Source organism: Psammomys obesus, unplaced genomic scaffold, assembly GCF_907164565.1.
Source record: "Psammomys obesus unplaced genomic scaffold, mPsaObe1.curated_primary_1811, whole genome shotgun sequence".
Taxonomy (NCBI): Eukaryota; Metazoa; Chordata; class Mammalia; order Rodentia; family Muridae; genus Psammomys; species Psammomys obesus.
The window spans coordinates 26,061,137-26,079,580 of record NW_026596069.1 but is presented as its reverse complement, the minus strand read 5'-3'; the positions used below and the strand labels follow the sequence as shown (position 1 = coordinate 26,079,580).

The 18,444-nt window shown below is 37.7% G+C and overlaps 1 protein-coding gene across 4 annotated transcripts in view; it reads right to left on the bottom strand.

The window, feature by feature from the left end:
- Ash1l (ASH1 like histone lysine methyltransferase) overlaps positions 1 to 18,444 on the bottom strand; it is a 118,202-nt gene that overhangs the window by 85,795 nt on the left and 13,963 nt on the right. For 3 of the 4 annotated variants that reach the window (XM_055625649.1, XM_055625650.1, XM_055625647.1), the window contains exon 2: positions 12,873 to 13,391. In XM_055625649.1, coding sequence (XP_055481624.1) covers positions 12,873 to 13,292 — 420 coding nt within the window. In that variant the 5' untranslated portion in view covers positions 13,293 to 13,391. Of the gene's footprint in view, positions 1 to 12,872; positions 13,392 to 15,958; positions 16,015 to 18,444 lie in introns of all 4 variants that reach the window. The other variant, XM_055625648.1, reaches the window with a different exon arrangement.

The following is an 18,444-nucleotide window of genomic DNA, read 5'->3' as shown; positions in this document are numbered from 1 at the left end:
CCTGCTCTAAGCTCCAGTTTCAATGAGAGACCATCAAAAATTAGGTGGAGAGCAACAGCAGAATACACCCATCAACTTTTGACCTTGAAAAGTATGCCCAGGAAAGCATGCCTACACACACAAACACACAAAGAAAATGTTTTGAGATATATTGGTAAAATAAGTAACCACATTAATATCATTCAGAACCAAATAAATTTGGCAAGTTAAGAAAAAAGGAGCTGGAATGTATCTCAGAAGAGCACCTGCCTAGGATGCTCAAGTTCACGGGAACATGTGCATTTGCTGTGAGACCAGAGAACAATTTTGCAGTTAAGTTTTCTCTTTCTACCTTTATATGGGTTCCAGGAATGGAGCTTAGCTCACAAGTGCCTTCACACACTGTGCCATCTTACTGGCTCCAGAATGTACTTTTTCTTTCTTTTTTTTTTCGAAACAGCGTTTCTCTGTGTAGCCTTGGCTGTCCTGGACTTGCTTTGCAGACCAGGCTGGCCTCAAATACACAGTGCTCCACCTGCCTCTGCCTCCCTGAGTGCTGGGATTAAAGGCGTGCACCCCCATGCCCAGCTCACAATGTACTTTTCTAAGCCTGTCTCAAAAAGAGTAAGCCAAAACTAGCAAAGGAAATGTAATTTCTTCAGAAAATACTACAATAGGAGAATGTCAATAACAATATATAAATTATATATTAGGAACTTCAACAGCAAGTTTTTCTTAGTATATAACTTAACCAAGAAACGTAAGATCACCCCTCATCCCTGCCACACACATACTTTTGGTTATGTTGAAACAGGGTATGTATATGTATACATATATGTAATCCAGGCTGGCCTGTAATTTAAGGTTCTCATGGAGTGATAGGTTTGTCACCATACCTGGCTTTAATTGTGTGTTTGTGTGTGTGTGCGTGTGTGTGTGTGTGTGTGTGTGTGTGTGAATGTGCGTATGCAGTCGGAAGTGAGTTTCAGATTCCTTGGAGCCCAATGTGGGATTTGAAGTCTGGTTCTCTGGTAGAGCAATAAGTTCTTTTAACTGTATAGCCATCACACTATTTTTTATAACTTTCCTTTTTACAACTATTCCAGTAACCAAAGTTTTACTACTTTGTGGGTTCCTTTCTCTCTTTTACCCTTCTCCATCCCTTAACTTCTCCCCTTTTAATCCTACTAACAAAAAGGATAAAGGATACTAAGAAAAAGGATAGAAGGGGAAGAGGGAATTATCATCATTAAATTACTTCCTGCTAATTAGGGGCGCTGAGCTCCTCGAGGCAAGTTTGATCTTCTTTATCAGGATGTCTAATTTCTTCTTGTTTCTTCTTTGCATACGACTACTTAACAAACCTCAACCAACAGCATCCAATCACCAACCAGCAACATCTATTGAGGCTTTTGTATTTACATATCCTCTGAAATCTCCCAGAATTCCAAAGGTCACACACAGAAACTATCTGCAACTGGCAAAACCAAGACCCCACTAGAACTGGAGGCAAATCAGTCACCTACTGTGAGGCAGCCCTATATCCCACACCTGGGATTAAAATGAAAACATATTCCCATAACATTTCTGTGTGTGTGTGTGTGTGTTTTAAAATTCTCTCTACAATTCTCAACATAAAAAAAAATGACCTTAAGAGCACATTTCCAGCTTAATTTAGTCTTTTGGTTTGCTCTTCTATAAATTCCAATATGGTGGTTTGAGTAAGAATGGCCCTCTTTGGCTCATGTATTTGAAAGCTTAGTCATCAGGGAGTAGTATTGTTTGAAAAGTAGTAGAAGGATTAGAAGATGTGATCTTAGCTGGCAGTGGTAACCCAGCATTTGGGGAAGCAGAGGCATTCAAATCTCTGTGATTTCGAGGCTAGCCTGTTCTACAAAGCAAGTTCACAACAGCCAAAGCTACACAGGGAAACCCTGTCTCAAAAAAAGAAAAAAACAAACAAACAAAAAGAGATGGACAAAGTGTGTGTGTGTCACTGAGGGTGGGCTTTGAGGTTTCAAAAACCCATGCCAGATCCAGGCTTTCTTTCTCTACCTCTCTGCCTGAAGATGAGGAGATAACTCTCAGCTACTTCTCTAGCATCGCACTTGGCCTGCCCACCTGCTGCCATGCTCCCTGCCATGATGATAATGGACTAAGCCTCTGAAACTGTAAGCAAGCCCCCAATTAAATGCTTTTTTATCAGAGTTTCCTTGTTCTCTCTTCACTGCAATAGAACAGTGACTAAAACACCCTATCTGACTGTTAGGTTTGGGTTCAGGGCCAATTGGGCCATGCTCATCTGCAGGAGAGTTTTTCTCTCTCCACCCTCACAGCTGATTTTGTCTGCAAGCACTAGACTAGCAGACTTCAAGTTCTCAGGAGTGATTCGTATTACAGCCCATATAATAAACACAAATTAACTACATTGGTCCTTCCTCCCTACTTTTCCTCATAATGTAGAACTTTTCCCTTTGCCCTGCTGCCCAAGAATCAGAGTCAGCCTGATTACAAGCACAAGACCATATTTTTAAAAAGATTTTTATTTTCATTTATGTGTACTATGTATGTGTTGTTTGTACACATGAGTACAGAGCCTGTAGAGGACAAAAGAGGGTGTCAGAGACCATGGAGCTGGCTAAACATTAAACATGCTGAGAACCAAACTTAGGTTCTCTGGAAGAGCAGCGAAGCTTTTAACCACCAAGCCATCTCTCCATCTCACACAACCAACTACAGTATGTTAAACCTCTCTCTCCCTTTTGAATTCCAAAAGAAGAGATTATCAGTCTTGAGCCTGAACACGCCTAAGAATGACTGCATGTCTGTCTGCATTGTTTGTCTATGGCACTGAAAACTTTCCTAATAAATCTTTTACTCAAAGGGACTCCACAACGTCTTGAAAACCTGAGATCCTATAGTGATTATTTCTGAAAGGGGTAAAAGATTACTGTGGCTCTGTTGCATGCTCTTGGATCACTTTCCCGGGGCAGGGTTGCCTTGCCAGGACACTGTGAAAGAGGAAATACACAGTCCTGATGCAACTGGATGTGCTGGGGTAGGTTTGGAGAGGGGGTTCACCTCTTCTGAGGGGCAGGGGAAGGGAGATAGGGAGTGAGAGAGGAATGGAGGGGAGAGACCAGAAGAAGAGGGAGGTAGCTAAGATTAAGATGTAAATTGAGTAACAAAAACATTATATATGTTAAAAAAAAAAGAGTACTATGTACTCAAGCATGTTTTGACTGACAAAGTGATCAAACAGGAAACAATTTCTGTTTAATAATATATTCTACCATGCTACATTTCACAAATGTTTCCAGGTTTCAGGCTGGCTAACTGGCTCTGCAACTTGCTAATGACCCAAGTTCCATCCTTGGAATCCACAAAAAGAAAACTGATTTCACAATGTTGTCCTCTGATACCTCTCCAAAAGCTGTGGCACATGCTAAACACATATTATTCATTGTGTGTACATGCATTGCACGTGCACACAGGCACACACTCATGCACATATAGGTTAGGGGTTTGTTATCATACTGTCATGTAATTCTGTCATGTAAGACCCCCTTCAGGAGTCTTCATTTAATACCATGCAGCTGTATTTCAGAATTAATTAGTAATGCACACTTACTAAGTAATCTGTATGTGAGCAGCTCAGGAATGATTTACAAGTCATTAAAATGAAATAAGAGATATAATTAGACAACTATAAAAACCCAGCATGTGAATTATTGAGTTAAAGTGATGATTTTTAGGTTTAATTCTCTGGCACCAAAGAAACTATGCCTTCTAACAATCTGGTTCAATGATGACTTTCATTAGCAAGAACAACAATGAAACAAAAAACATTCAGAGTCCTTAATCCTCATTATATACACTCTGAAAACAAATGACAATTAGGACACATGCAGATATTCTTTCCATTATACACTCTAATAAAAGTGAGGACAGGAGAGAGAGCTCAGCTGTTAAAAGACAAGGCCCACAACCAAAAAGAATAATGAACTAGGAAACAAAACAAATATTACAAGGGTAACATCCTATTCACCAGGTAATAGACATGCCAGCCTTTGACCACAGGACCATGACAAAGAGAAAGAGGAGGAATGCTGACAATAAAATGTAAAAATGGACAAGGAAAATTACCTTAACACTCAGATAAGGAAAAAAAAAAGTGTCTTAAAGTGTAGTTTCAAAACAGAAAGTGAGCAGTGGAAGCAGAGACTTATGCATCCAAATAGGAGGGTGAGGAAGTGTTCACAGACTTGGAATATATTTTTTCAATCTGTTCCTTTATTGTACCAACTTGTTTCTTAACTTCTTCTTTTAAATACAGTAATCTTTTTATTTTAAAATTTTATTTATTTTATTTGTATGAGTATTGTCCTGTATATGTGTGTGTGCGCTCATGTGTGTGTCACCTTTCCACTATGTGGATGCAGAAGATTATTGTGAACTTTCATGTGGGTGCTGAGAACCAAACCTGGGTCTCTGCTAGCACACAAAGTGCTTTTAACCAGTGTACCATCTTTGTAGACTCTCAATTTAGTAAAGTTGAATTTACCTCTTATTTTTGGGTAGTTTAATTCTTGAGGTTGGGAGAAAAAAAACAACAACAAGGTTACTATTATTAAGTATTTGGGAAAGTTTCTACTTGTTTGGTAATTCCTGTCAAAATTGCCCAATCATAATCAACTGAGTTTAAGAGGAAAGGCACTATGCTCCCTACTTTGGCTCTTACCTGCTCATAATTACTTCAGTAGTATTCTGCAACCCCCAATCATATAACCAAGAAGTGGATAAAGATCTACATGAAATTTAGCAATTTCATTGAAGATAACATTTGGAAATAGCTTCTACTTTGTTTTAATGTGGAAAGCTACTTCCCAACACACATACACACACACACACGAAATAGATAAATGCAAAAATAAAGAGTGTAGGAAATTTTTCACAAACTAGGAATGAAGAAATTGTTTTCTATATGCGCTGGACTACAAGGAAGAAAAGGAATGCATGGGTCCACAGAAGATAGCAGAAAAGAACTTTCAAGGGAACCTTCCCTTCCCCACATACCAGAACCACATGGAACACTGAGGCCGCAGAGACCACACTTCCCAATATAGCTGCCTTTCAGTGCTTTAACAATTAAATCATGTAGCATAACCAGTAACTTGCATAGGAAGTAAAAAGGGATGCTGTGAAAGGGAATACTCTTGTACAGCCAATTCTTTGAAAAATCTATGCATTTTTACACTCTTACGCTTAAAATGATAATTATGAACAATGGAGAACTTTTTGTTTTTTTTTTTACAGTTTCTACAACTCATGCCGATTTGCCTTTAAATGTGGTCTTTGCCAAGTAAATATAAGATGTATTTTAAAGCTTAAATATAAATGTCTATGCAGGACTGTTTGGAACTTTTAAGTAAAGTCATCCTCACTGTGGGAGTTAAAAAAGAAAAACAGTCATATAAAAGGCTCTGTGGAAAATCTCAGCCATAGAATGGTTCAAGGAGACGACAGAATATCTAAAAGACAAGGTGGGAAAACTGGACAAGGACAAAGAAAGAATAATAAATAGCAGTTGGGATTCCAAGATATGTGACACTCAGAAAAGACCAAATTTATGGATAATAAATATAAAAGGAGAAGAATCTGATTCTAAAGGCATGGAAAGCTCTTTTTTAAAAGAATGAGAACAGATAATTTTCCAGGGTTAGGAAAAGAGATGTCAATCCAGATGAAGGAGACGTTCAGGACAACTGAACAGACCAGAAAAGTACCTCCCTGGTCATGTTATAACTGAAGCACTAAATACACAGAACAGAGCAACAAGGAAGAAATGCAAAGGCACATACAGCATGCCCATTCAGATTATGCAGCTGAAACGTTAAATGCCAGGAGGCCTGGAGTTCTGAAAGACAACTGCCAACCCAAACTACTTACTATACTCAGCAAAACTATCTGTCATAACTGAAGGAAAAATAAAAACATTACATTAAAAAAAAAACAGGTTAAAAAAAGCTCTATAGAAAATACTTGAAGAGACTCATTAGGCTGGAAAGAAAAACAAATCTATCCATGAAGCCATGGGAAAGAATAAATCATGCTAGTATAATAGTTCAGAAAGAAGAAGAAAAAAAGACCAAACAATACAAAATCAACAAAATGATAGGCACCAATACACACTTTTGAATAACTGAAGATTAATGGTTCCAATATCACACACATGCGCGCGCGCGCGCGCGCACACACACACACACACAGACATAGACTAGTAGATTGGACCCCAAAACAGAAACCACCTGTCAGCTGCTCTAAGAAATGTATATTAACACAAAAGATAGACACTACCTTGCGTGAAAGGATGGGGAAAGGTGTTCCAAGCAAGCAAACCTGTAAATAAAGCCAGGTGTCAGGTAAAATAGACTTCAAACCAAAACTAACAAGAAAAGATAGACACTTTACACGGATTAAGAGAACACCCCATCCAAAGGGACATTAAGATTCCAAACACAGGTGCATCCAGTTTCATAAAACCAATGTTAGATGTGAATCAGATTCATCGAGCACAGAGGTAGTAACTTTCCTGCTCGAGTCTCACCAACTGATAGTTGTTCCCAATAAAAAAAATAGGCAGAGAAACATCTGAATCAAATGACACCCCAAATCAAATGGGCCTAACAGACACCTGCCTATAGAATATCCCATTCAAACACTGCAGAACACATATTCTCAGAAGCCTGTGGAACTTTCTCTAAAACAGATCCTATATTAGGACACACAGCACAACAGAGAGTGAGAAACCCTAGAACAGACACAAACTCAGAGACTAAACACTTTCCTGAATAATGAAAAGCTCCTTGAAGAAATCAGGAAGAAACTTTCATTAAAAATTTCTACAGGGTACCAGGAGAACAGTCTTAAGGGAAAAGTTTGTGTTTTTAAGTGCTTATGTTAAAAAACAAAAATAAAACAACCACCACAGAGATATCTCCAACAACGTTGGGCCTAGAAAAAAGAAAAACAAGTAAAACCCCAAAATGGTAGATGGAGAAAAATCATTAAGATTAGGGCAGAAATTAATGAAATTAAATCAAACAAACAAAACCAATATATAGTCCAAAATGAACAAACAAACAAATCTTGGTTCATTAAAAAGACAGAAGAATTGGTTACTTAACAAGACAGAAAAACCCTTAACCAAACTAACCAAGAGAGAAGACTGAAATCAATAAAATCAGATCTAAAAAAAGAACCATTACAATAAATAACAATAAAATTCATAATATCATCAGGCCTTACCTTAAAAACATACATTCCACTAAATTGGGAAATCTAAAAAAATTAATTTCTAGATGCATTATGATCTACAAATTTAAATGAAGATGAGATTTAAACACGTAAACATACCAGTGACAGTGAGATAAAACAGGACTTAAAACTCTCTGAGCAGCCAAGGATGGTTTAGTCCCAGGAGGCAGACAAAGGCCTCTTAGTTTGAGGCCAGCCTGGTCTATAAAACAGGTTTGAGACAGCCATGGCTACAGAATCCCTCCTCCACAAAAACCCCCAGATAGATTTACTGGTGCATTTTATCAGATTTCCAAAGATATAAGAGCAATGCTTCTGAAACTATTCCATAAAGTAACAAGAGAAGTGGCTGCAAAGTTGGCTCAGTGGCTAAGTAAGAGCATCTACTGCTCTTGCAAAGGTCTGGAGTTTAGTGTTCAACACCCACACTATGTGGTCACCTGTTACCCCAGCACCAGGGATACCCACACACATGGGAAATAACTATACATATACACATAAAAACAAGCTTTTTAAAAAGAAAAAGGGTCATTTGCTAAGATCAAGTTGGGTTTATTCCACAGATAAGGGAGAATTCAATGTATAAGTCAATAAATGTTACATAAATTGATTCAAGGGTAGAAATCATATGACCATATCAATAGATACATAAGAAACTTGATTAAATGCAACATTTCTTTACACTAAAAGTCCTGAGGAATTGGGCATAGTGGCACACACCTTTAATCCCAGCAACCAGGAGGCAGAGGCAGGTGGAGCTCTATGAATTCAATGCCAGCTTACAAAAAGAATTCCAGGCTAGCCAAAACTACACAATGAGACCCTGTCTTAAAAAAAAAAAAAAAAAAAAAAAAAGTTACCAAAGAAACTCTTAATAGAAGAAAATTTCTAAACCTAATAAAGGCTATAATGACAAACTATAATCAACATTATTTTAAAAGAGGGGAACACCTCAACAGCATTTCCACTAAAATCAAGGTAAGACAAGGATGCCCACTTTCTCCGCTACCAGAGAGGTCTTAGAGCAGTTAAGACCAGACACGAAAAGAAAAGGGATACAACTGAAAAAGGAAGAGGTCAAAGTATCTCAGAATGAGATGACTTCAAGGAGTCCCTAAAGCCTCAATGGGAAAACTCTTAGAACTGATAAAATCAGTTCTATACAAAATAAGATAAAATCTTCTTATATACCAAACACCAACACTCTGAGAAAGAAAACAGAGGAACAATTTTATTCATGATACCCTAAACCAGGGGTTGGGAGCCATAGGGAAATGTCTCATCAGTTTAAGAACACACTTCCTCTTGCAGAAGATCCAAGTTCAGTTCCCAGTACTCACATAGGGTGGACACAACCACCTTTATCTCCAGCTACAGAGAGATCCTATACCTCTGGACTGCTTGGACATTTACACAAATAAGCACACACACTAATAAATCAGGAGGAGAAACAAAGTAGAAAGAACATATGTTAAGTAGAAGGTAGAGTCTGGGGTGGATGTGATAATATATTCTCTATGTATAAATTTGCCAATGAATAATTGAAAACAGAAAGTTTTCCAAATGATGCATCAAAATCCAGACACCACAAGTAAAGATTGACACTGGGCAAAGTGACAAATGCTTACCATGCCTATAATCCCAGCACCAAGAAGGCTAAGTCAGGAGGATCTTGACTTTGAGGACAGCCTGGTATATATAGCAAGTGTGTAGTGAGTTTGAACTTAAATAGTAAGATTGGTTATGAATAAAAAATTAATTAAAATTTTTTTTCTTACCTAATCCTGGGGATTACACATAGGCCTCACAAATGCTACACAAGCACTTACTTTACCAATTGAACTATATCCAAGCTCTCACACAAATTAGCAAAGTAGTATCTAAAGGAAACTAAACAACTGAAGGGTTGGCAAGATGGCTCTTGGAGTAAGGGTACTTGCCAGCAAGCCTGAGAACTTAATCTCCAAAACCCACAACCACAAGTTATCCTCTGACATACTGTGCTATGCATGTGCCTACAAACATACGCACATCCACAATAAATGTAAATTTAAAAAAATAACAACTGAAAAATTTAAATTCGTATTTCAAAAAGGTACTTCAATCCTGCTATTTATCAACAATCTCCAGAATTAGCTAAGTTAAAAAAAAGCATCTGGTAGGCAGAGGCAGACTGGTCTACCTAATGAGTTCTAGGCCAGCCAGAGCTACACAGAAAAAATATATATAGAACAATGTTAACAATATGGTATTTATATTTTTAAAATGGAGAATATGTATGTAGGAGACATGTACGTGCTTATATATGTTCATGTTTCTGGAAGATATAAAAAACAATGCATCATTCACTTTTCTGGTAGTTTTTTGGATCAATTTTGGTTCTAAACAATACTTTTTATTTTTAAATTTTTGGTTTATTTCATACGTAATGGGTGCTTTGCTTACATGTATATATGTGCACCATATTGATGCAGGAGAGCATGGAGGCCAAAAGAGGGAAGGTAATACTCTAGAACTAGAGTTACAAATGGTTTTGAGTTGCCAAATGGGTGTTGGGAATGGAACACAGGCCCTTTAGAAGGGCTGAGCCATCTCTCCATCCCTAAACAAAGCATGTTCTTTGCAAAGATACTACCCTAGCAAAGATAACCCTAAAGATATATTGAATGCAAAATTTTCTTCACTTTGGTTCAGAAACTATTTTTCTGCTTATCAGATACCATAATCACAATACCATGGTATTATACCTAAATGGAGATTCTGAAATGGCTAGGTTCAAATAATGAGAGTTAATAATGGGAATAATAATGTTATTCTCATCATTACATTTGTTGCAAGAATGTCTACTCCCCTCTAGCTGAGGTCTCAACGCAAACCAAAGTTCCCCTGGGAAACCAGTTCATTCACTGAGCTTACTGACAGGGCATGGGTGACCCCAAAAGTGGCCACACTGGGAAGTCTGGACCTAGCATGGATGATTCACAGATGGAGCACTCTTCTAGTCTTCTCCAACCTGCATAGTCTAACCCCTCCCTGATACTAAGTATTGCTTACAGTCCCCACTGCTCCTCTAAGGGAATGCCAACAGTCCATATGCCCAGCTGTGTACACAAGGCTAGAAACCTCAACTTCGTGAAAAAGGACTTGCCTAGCATGTATGCAACTCTGGTTTCAATCCCCAATACTAATAAATAAGCAAATTATTTATTAAATGGCCACACTTTTAATCCCAGCACTGCAGAGGTAAGTAGATCTCTGTGAGTTTGGGGCCGGCAAGGTCTATACAACAAGTTCCAGATCAGCCAGAGTGAGACATCTAGCTCAAAACAAAACAAAACACAGCTCAACCAAAACAAAAAAAAATTCTGGCCAAACTAGGCAGCCTACTTCTGTAAATCCAACACTTACAAGGTGGAGGGTTGTGAGATCAAAGTAGAACTTGGCATCATAACAAATTAAAGGCTAGCCGGAGCTAAGAAGACCCTGTCCTAACACATACTCACAGACTTCTGGGCCCTAGCGACCCCGCAGACAGAGAACCTGCAACATAGATTCTGGAAACATGCATAAAGCATAAACGTGGGAGTAAAGACTTATGGGTAGTAAGTTTAGTGTATAAAGGCATTTGCAAAGCAAGCCTGATGATCTGAGTTCAGTTTCTAAGACCCACAGTGGAAGGAGAGAGCCAAGTCATAAAGTTGTTCTTGAACCTCAATATTCACTAGAGCTTACAGCCTCTCTCCTAACTAAAATAAATAAATAAATGAATAAATAAATAAATAGATAGATAGGTAGATAGATAGATAGATAAATAAATAAATGTGTTACTAGTCGGGCTGGAGAGATGGCTCAGCGGTTAAGAGCACTGTCTGCTCTTCCAGAGGTCCTGAGTTCAATTCCCAGCAACCACATGATGGCTCACACCCATCTATAGTAAGATCTGCTACCCTGAGGCACACATGCAGGCAGAACACTGTATAAGTAATAAATAAAAACAAAATTAAAAAAAAAAAGTATTACTAGTCATAACATAGGTGTGATGCTGTACACACCTGTAATCTTAGCACTTGGTGAGGCTTGGGGAAAAGCACTCTTTTACACAAAGAGAATTGGGGAGGGGGCTCGGTGAGTAAGCGCTTTGTTTGCACACATGAAGACATGAGCTCCAATTCCCAGCACCAACACACAACTGGGCATGCTCATGTAACATTCGCACTGTCATGGATAGAGACAGGAAGATTGCCAGGGCTTCTGTCTAGTTCCATTTGCTCTGTCTGGTTCCATTTTTATTGCTAATGCACACTCTCTTCATTCTGCAGGGGGACACTTTGTATATACAGACTGACACTAAATAACATAACTAAAACTTCTGGTCAAAAAGGCTGTAACACAAATTGCTCCTGTTACTAGCTAAAGCAAAGTTAAGAAAAACTAGTCCTGGGTCTGGAAAGATGAGTAAGTGTAACCACTGGCTGTTCTTCCACTGGACCAGGGTTCAGTTCCCAGTATCAACATGGTAGCTCGCAACTGTCTGTAATTTCCATTCCAAGAAATCAAACATCTTATTCTGGCCTTTGTGTACACCAGGCACGAGCACAAGATGCAGAGATATATAAAGCAAGAAAATAACCATGTATGTTATACATATTTATTTATTCGTTTGTTTATTTTTGAGATAATGTCTCACCATGTAGCTCTGCCTGGCCTGTAACATCCCATGTAGACCAAGCCGGCCTCAAACTTAGAGATCCACCTGCTTCTGCCTCCCAAATATTTGGGTGCAAGGTATACACCATCAAGTCCACATCAAATCAACTTTTTAAAAACAAAATTAGTCATTTTGTTTTGGATGTGACAGAAGGAGGCAACTTGGTTTTGTTTGATGTTGCTTTGACTCTGCACTGGTTGATTTACAGTGTATCGTATGAGAAACAGTGACAGGGATGTCTTATAAAACAACTCATTTAACAAAGGCTTTCACTATGTCAGGGAGTCACATCCTTTCAACCACGTCAAGAGAGAGGTGCTATAATAACCTTTTATCTCTGAGCTTCAATTTAATTTCTCTGTTAATATGTTCATCCCTTCATTATTGGAAATTGAAAGGCAAGAATCAAATCTAAATAGAATCTCCAAGCTTTTTTCTATCACATTAGGAGCAACAATTTGAGTATGCTCCATTTAACACACATAATTTTTCAAATGAAAATAAAGATACAGACATATGTACCTGTAAGATGGCTCAGCTGGTGAAGGCACTTGTCTTGAAAGCCTGCCCTGAGTTCAGGTCCCAGAAACCATGTAAAGGTGGGGGGGAAAAAAACAAACCAAAACCTGACACCAAAGTTGTTCTCTGACCTCTACATATGTGAAGTGGCATTCTCTACACACATTCACAAAATAATTGAAAATACAGACATAATTGTATTATTATACTTTTAACATCCCTTATAGCCTATTTAGACATAACTAAAGATTAGACCCAAATTTGTGGAATATGCACCTCATGTAAATAAAGATTAACAGAGAAATCCAAGTATTGACAATGACAGTGTACTGTAGGAAAGTTCCCTCACCCATTTTGAAGGGCCATGTTCATTCTTCTCATCCGTCATCTTCCCACTTTTAAGTGCTTTCCTTGAGTGCTTGATGGTTGTTTTTATGGCAGGTCGACATACATAGTTCTCCAAGTTCTTTGGAGGCTTTTTAGTTCTCTTGGCCTGAAGGCCAATTTTCAATTTTAAGTTTCCCTCTGAGAAGTTTGTTTCTTTCACTGAAAACTGTTGCTGTGCATCAGTCAATCCATCATCTTTTCCTACTTCAATGCACCTTTCTCGATTCCGCTTGCGAGGATCCTCTTCTTCTTTTGTGTTACTCTCTATTTCTACTTCCCGCTTGCTCGCCAGCGTGCCACTATTGATGGTAGAAGGACTCTTTCTTGAAATTCCTTCGGAATCAGAACTCAATCCTAACATAGCAGTATTCCTAGGGTCCATCACAAGTGTGTTATTGCCAAGGAATCTTGTAAAACTTTTACAGAACACTGTTCCATAAAAAAATAGGGTTTCCAAAACTTGCGACCAGCATCTCTTTTCCTGCAGGATAGATCATAACAAAAAATTATCAGAAAATAAAAAGAAAATAATTAACATAAGGAGCAATAAGAAGAGGGCAAGCATATATATGTATCAGTTAAATCAAAATGTAGTTCAGAATACATACAAATCGTGTACTTGTGCATTCTCTTAAAGTTTCGTATTTCTTTTCATTGTTCTGTAAATAGAACAAGCTACAATATTATGGCACAAATCAAATTACAGAATCATTGTTATAGCAGAGCATGGAGGCACAGTCGAGGGGAAGACAAAAAGGATCTCAACTTTGAGGCCAGTTCAGGGAAATCTCTTTTCTCTTTCCTCTCTCTCCTCACTGTGTGTGTTGATGTATCCTATTTTTGACAAAGGGTCCCAAGTAACCAAGGCTGGCCTTGAACTTGTTACATAGCTGAGGATGAACTTAATCTGATCCTGCTGCCCGCAGCTCCCAAGTGCTAGAACAGGTGTGTACCACCATGTGTCTTGAGGTTGAAGCGCTTAAAAAAAAAAAAAAAATCATTGGCTGGCATAGCAGTGCCAGCCAACTTTGAACACAGTGATGCACTTGGAGGCAGAGGCAGGTGGATCCCTGAATTCAAGGCTAGTTTAGTCTACAGAGCAAGTTCCAGGACACCAGGGCTACATAAAGAAACCCTGTTTCAAAACAAACAAACAAACAAACAAACAACAACAAACCAAAAACCATTAGAAAACCAACCAAGAAGCTCCTGCGACTAATATCCAAGCTCAAATACAACCCAGAAATAATTTTGTGTATTTTAAGTCTGATTCTCCTCTCTTTACCCTGATTCTCTCCTCCTCTAAGACAGTGTCTGCCTATAAACCTGAAAATCCTCCTTCCTCAACCTCAAGAATGCTAGGATTACAAATGAGCATCACTATGCCTGGCATAAAAATTTAATTTTAAAGAAATACATTTTCTACATTTTTAAAGAAATTCTCATTTTATTAAAAACAATTAATTATTTAACTAGTTTTTGGTAGACTTCAGGGTTCAAACATTTTATCTTAAAAACTGTCAGGATTGGATTGAGAGATAGATAGCTGAAGAGTTAAGCACACTGGTTGTACTTCCAAAGGACAAGAGTTCAATCCCCAGCACCTCCATGGATTCTCAGGACTCTCACAGATTTAGGTAGAATCTTTGTTGCTACCACATACGAACTCTGAATTCATTCACTAATCCAATGAAAAATTTTCCTGAGCATTTACTAAATGCCAGATATTATACTGTGCCCTGAAAATATATATTCAACAGAACCACTTCCTAAATTTGTGGCCTATAATCTAGTGAAAACAAAAGCATTAAACAAATAATTATACAAATTATTAATTAACAAAAACAAATGTATTTTCATTAAGTTTTCCTAATAGAAAATATTGGTCACATTTCAATTTCCCAGATACATAAAATGTTTTCAAGTCAACATGCCAGCTGCCTAGCCCACCTAATATAAGAATGTGCATATGGAATCTTCCTTTTTATTACATAAAGGTTCTCAGGGAACCAGGTTACCATTTAATCAGAAAGCTGATTAGTAAATAAAAAGCAAAACAAAATAACTGTATTCACTTCAAAAATTGTTTATTAATTATGAGGATGAGAGGTTAAGAGGACTTGCTGTTCTTGCAGAAGTCCTGGGTTTGGTTCCCAGCATCAAGATGACTCACTGTTGTCTATAACTCTAGTTCCAGAATATCCAATTTCCTCTCTGGCCTATGCAGACAGCAGGCATGTGCATGGTATATGCACATTCAGGCAAAATACTCACACACACACACACACACACACACACACACACACACACACATCTTAAAAATTTATCATCACTATGTGCTTAGTGTATGTTTGAAAGTATAGGTGTGCTGGCATACCAGGGTACAAGGTGGGGAGGTGAGAAGACAAATTTCAAGGGTTGGTTCTCTCCTACCATGAGTTCTGGGGGTTGAACTCAGGCTGCTATGCTTGAATTCCAAGTACTTTTAACCACTAAGTCTATATCACAGGCCTAGAATCCACTATACTTTTTTTACATTTTTACTTTCTGTGTATAGGTGTTTGCCTTTATACATGCCAGTGCATGATGTGTGTGCCTGATGCCCACGGAAGACAGAAGAGGGTGCCAAATCCCCTAGAACTGGAGTTACAAATGGTTGTGAGCTACCACATGGGTGATGAGAATCTAACCTGAGTCCTCCATATTAACAAAAAGCTCTTAATCTCTAAGTCATCTCTCCAGACCTAAATAATTCAGTATCCACAAGGACTGACAGATGTTTTCATGCCATCTGTCTGTCTGGGATATCTTATCTACACAGCATTTGCCTGGCATGTACAAGACCCTGAACAGAATTTTAAGCAATGGGGGTGGGGAAGGGGAACTTTAAACAAAAAATATAGCCAGATGAAATGGTGCATGCATATAATGCCATTGAGAAGGTTGAGGCAGAACTTCAAAGTTCATGACCAGAAGGGACAGTTTAGTGAGACCTTGACTCAAAAACAAAATAATAAACAGAAAGAAAACAACAACAACAAAATATACCTGACTAAAGATCCAGGCTTACAATCCTTCATTGACTAAAGATCCAGGGTTACAATCTAGGGTGGAAAAAAAAAAAAAAAAAGAAATCTTATTCCTCAACCAATTTTATTTATGAAATAAAATTTTTTTATACTTTAAGTGTGTTTGTGGTTCTGTCACACATGTTCTCTCCCTATAAAACACAAAGCTCTACTGGTTGTCATGATATATTCAGAATCCTAAAATCCCCAAAACTGAAAACCCAGTTTTTCCTCATCAGTTTAGCAATGACAAAACTTGAACTGAATTTTTAGTTAAGTAGCAGAATTTCTGTGAATTATCTTCAATAACACAGAAATATTAGTGTTTGATAAAAGAATACTTTCCCAAAATCTTTTAACAAATCAGTGTCAGTTCAATCAATCAATATTATACTATCTAAAGTATAAAAATCAACAACCTCCAAACAAAACTGCTGGCATCAAATGTTCTAGATTATGAACTGCAGAGATAGTCTCATTACTGGCCTTGAACTTGTGATCCTACTTCTGCTTCAAACTCCTAAGAACGGATTACAGCTCTGCATCACTGTAGAAGAATGGGAACACTGTTTTGAATGTTTGAAGTAATGCTGTTTGTGAATGGCATCCTTTCAGTTTGGGGAATTGTGTTTCCATCCAGAATTGAGTGCTATGTTATTCTGTTTCCTTCTACCGTATAATTAATTTAAAATATAGTTGCAAAGAAAGCCGGGCATGGTTGCATACGCCTGTAATCCCAGCAGCCTAGGAAGCAGAAGTAGGCTGATCCCTGTGAGTTCAAGGCCAGCCTGCTCTACAAAATCCAGGACAGCCAAGGCAACACAAAGATACCCTGTATCAAAAAATGATAGATAGATAGATAGATAGATAGATAGATAGATAGATAGATAGATAGATAGATAGATAGATAGACAGAGAGAGATAGAGATAGATAAAGAGACAGACAGAATTAAGAACTGTTGCCTTTCTGCTCAAAGGTGCAAATTTAACATTTATTTAAAATAGTTTTTGTGGTTTACATTTTCAAATCTCTGGAACAATCCAGAACAAACTAATGAAACTGAAAAAAAGGTAAAGAAATATATAGGTCAGCTGATAGGATGAATCAAGTCCTGGGCTCTATCCCCAGTACTGGGAAGGTAGAAACAGGGTAATCAAGTTTAACTTGCTGGAGGGACAGCAACGTCAAAGCCAGCCTAGGATACATAAGACTACCTCTCCCCCTAATAAAGAAACAGAAAATAAATTTAACACTAGCTTCATGGCATAGAGTTCTTTAACACAGACCATTATGAACAAACTGGAAAATTAATTACATTAGTAGGTCACCCACATTTATGTCACTACAAAATATAATCTAACAATATAGTAGAATTACTTATAAATTTTTTTAGAAATCACCATAATTAATTTACAAATGTTACCTGCTATCTATTTGGCAATGTGCCACTAAATATCTAGAAAAGCAACATAAAATTACAATTTCCAACTAGAGGTCTAGCTTAGCATGTTTGAAGACTTAGACTTAATTCCCACCACCAAATAGAAGGACAAAACAGTAACTGGCTATGATGATACACTTCTGCAATCCCAACACTAAGGAAGAAGAAGCAGGAGTTTCAGGTCATCCTTGGATATATAGCAAATTCAGGGCAAACCTGGATTACATGAAAGAGAAAGAAACAACACAAACAAAGGACAAGCAACCTCCACCACACATATATAAAATGTTTGAAGAGGAAAACTCAAATTTGTTTTTCATACTTATATCCTGTATTTCTTCTCTCAAGTGAGTACCTCTACCGACTGCAACCTGCCACAATAATCCCATAAACAAGTAACAAACAATAGATCTAATAAAATAAAGAGGCCAAGGACACAGCTCAGTAGGTTAATTGCCTTCAAAGAAATACACTCTCAAACACACATTAACGAATGCACGAATACACATCAATACAGTGTTATGAGGCTGTGGCTACTGCTTAGCACAGTGCCTGCCTAATGTCCACCAGGCTCAAACTCCAGCAGAGGGAGGGAGGGATGAAGAAAGTAGGGAGAAGAGAAGACAGGCAAGTAATGCTTTCATCTCTGACACAAAATCACTGTGACAATTTAATTATCTGTGAAAGACCATATACTGTGTAGATACCCTGTCTACCATCAGGAACAGGAAGGAAATGATTTAGCAAATCAATATATAATTAATCATAAACTTTGTAAGTACTATAAATGAATCCTGCCAGTAAATTTTAACATTTATAATTTAAAATTAAAATCCCTAATGTTTACTGAGCTTTTAATATATACAAAGTTCTATATTAATGCTTTACATATCTAACTTAAGTCTCACTATCACCATGAGATAGTTACTATTACTCCCTTTTTATAAATGAAATAACCAATAACAGAGTCAAATCTACCTACTAAAGGCTCAGACAGGTTGGCCTGGCTTATCTTAAGTATGTC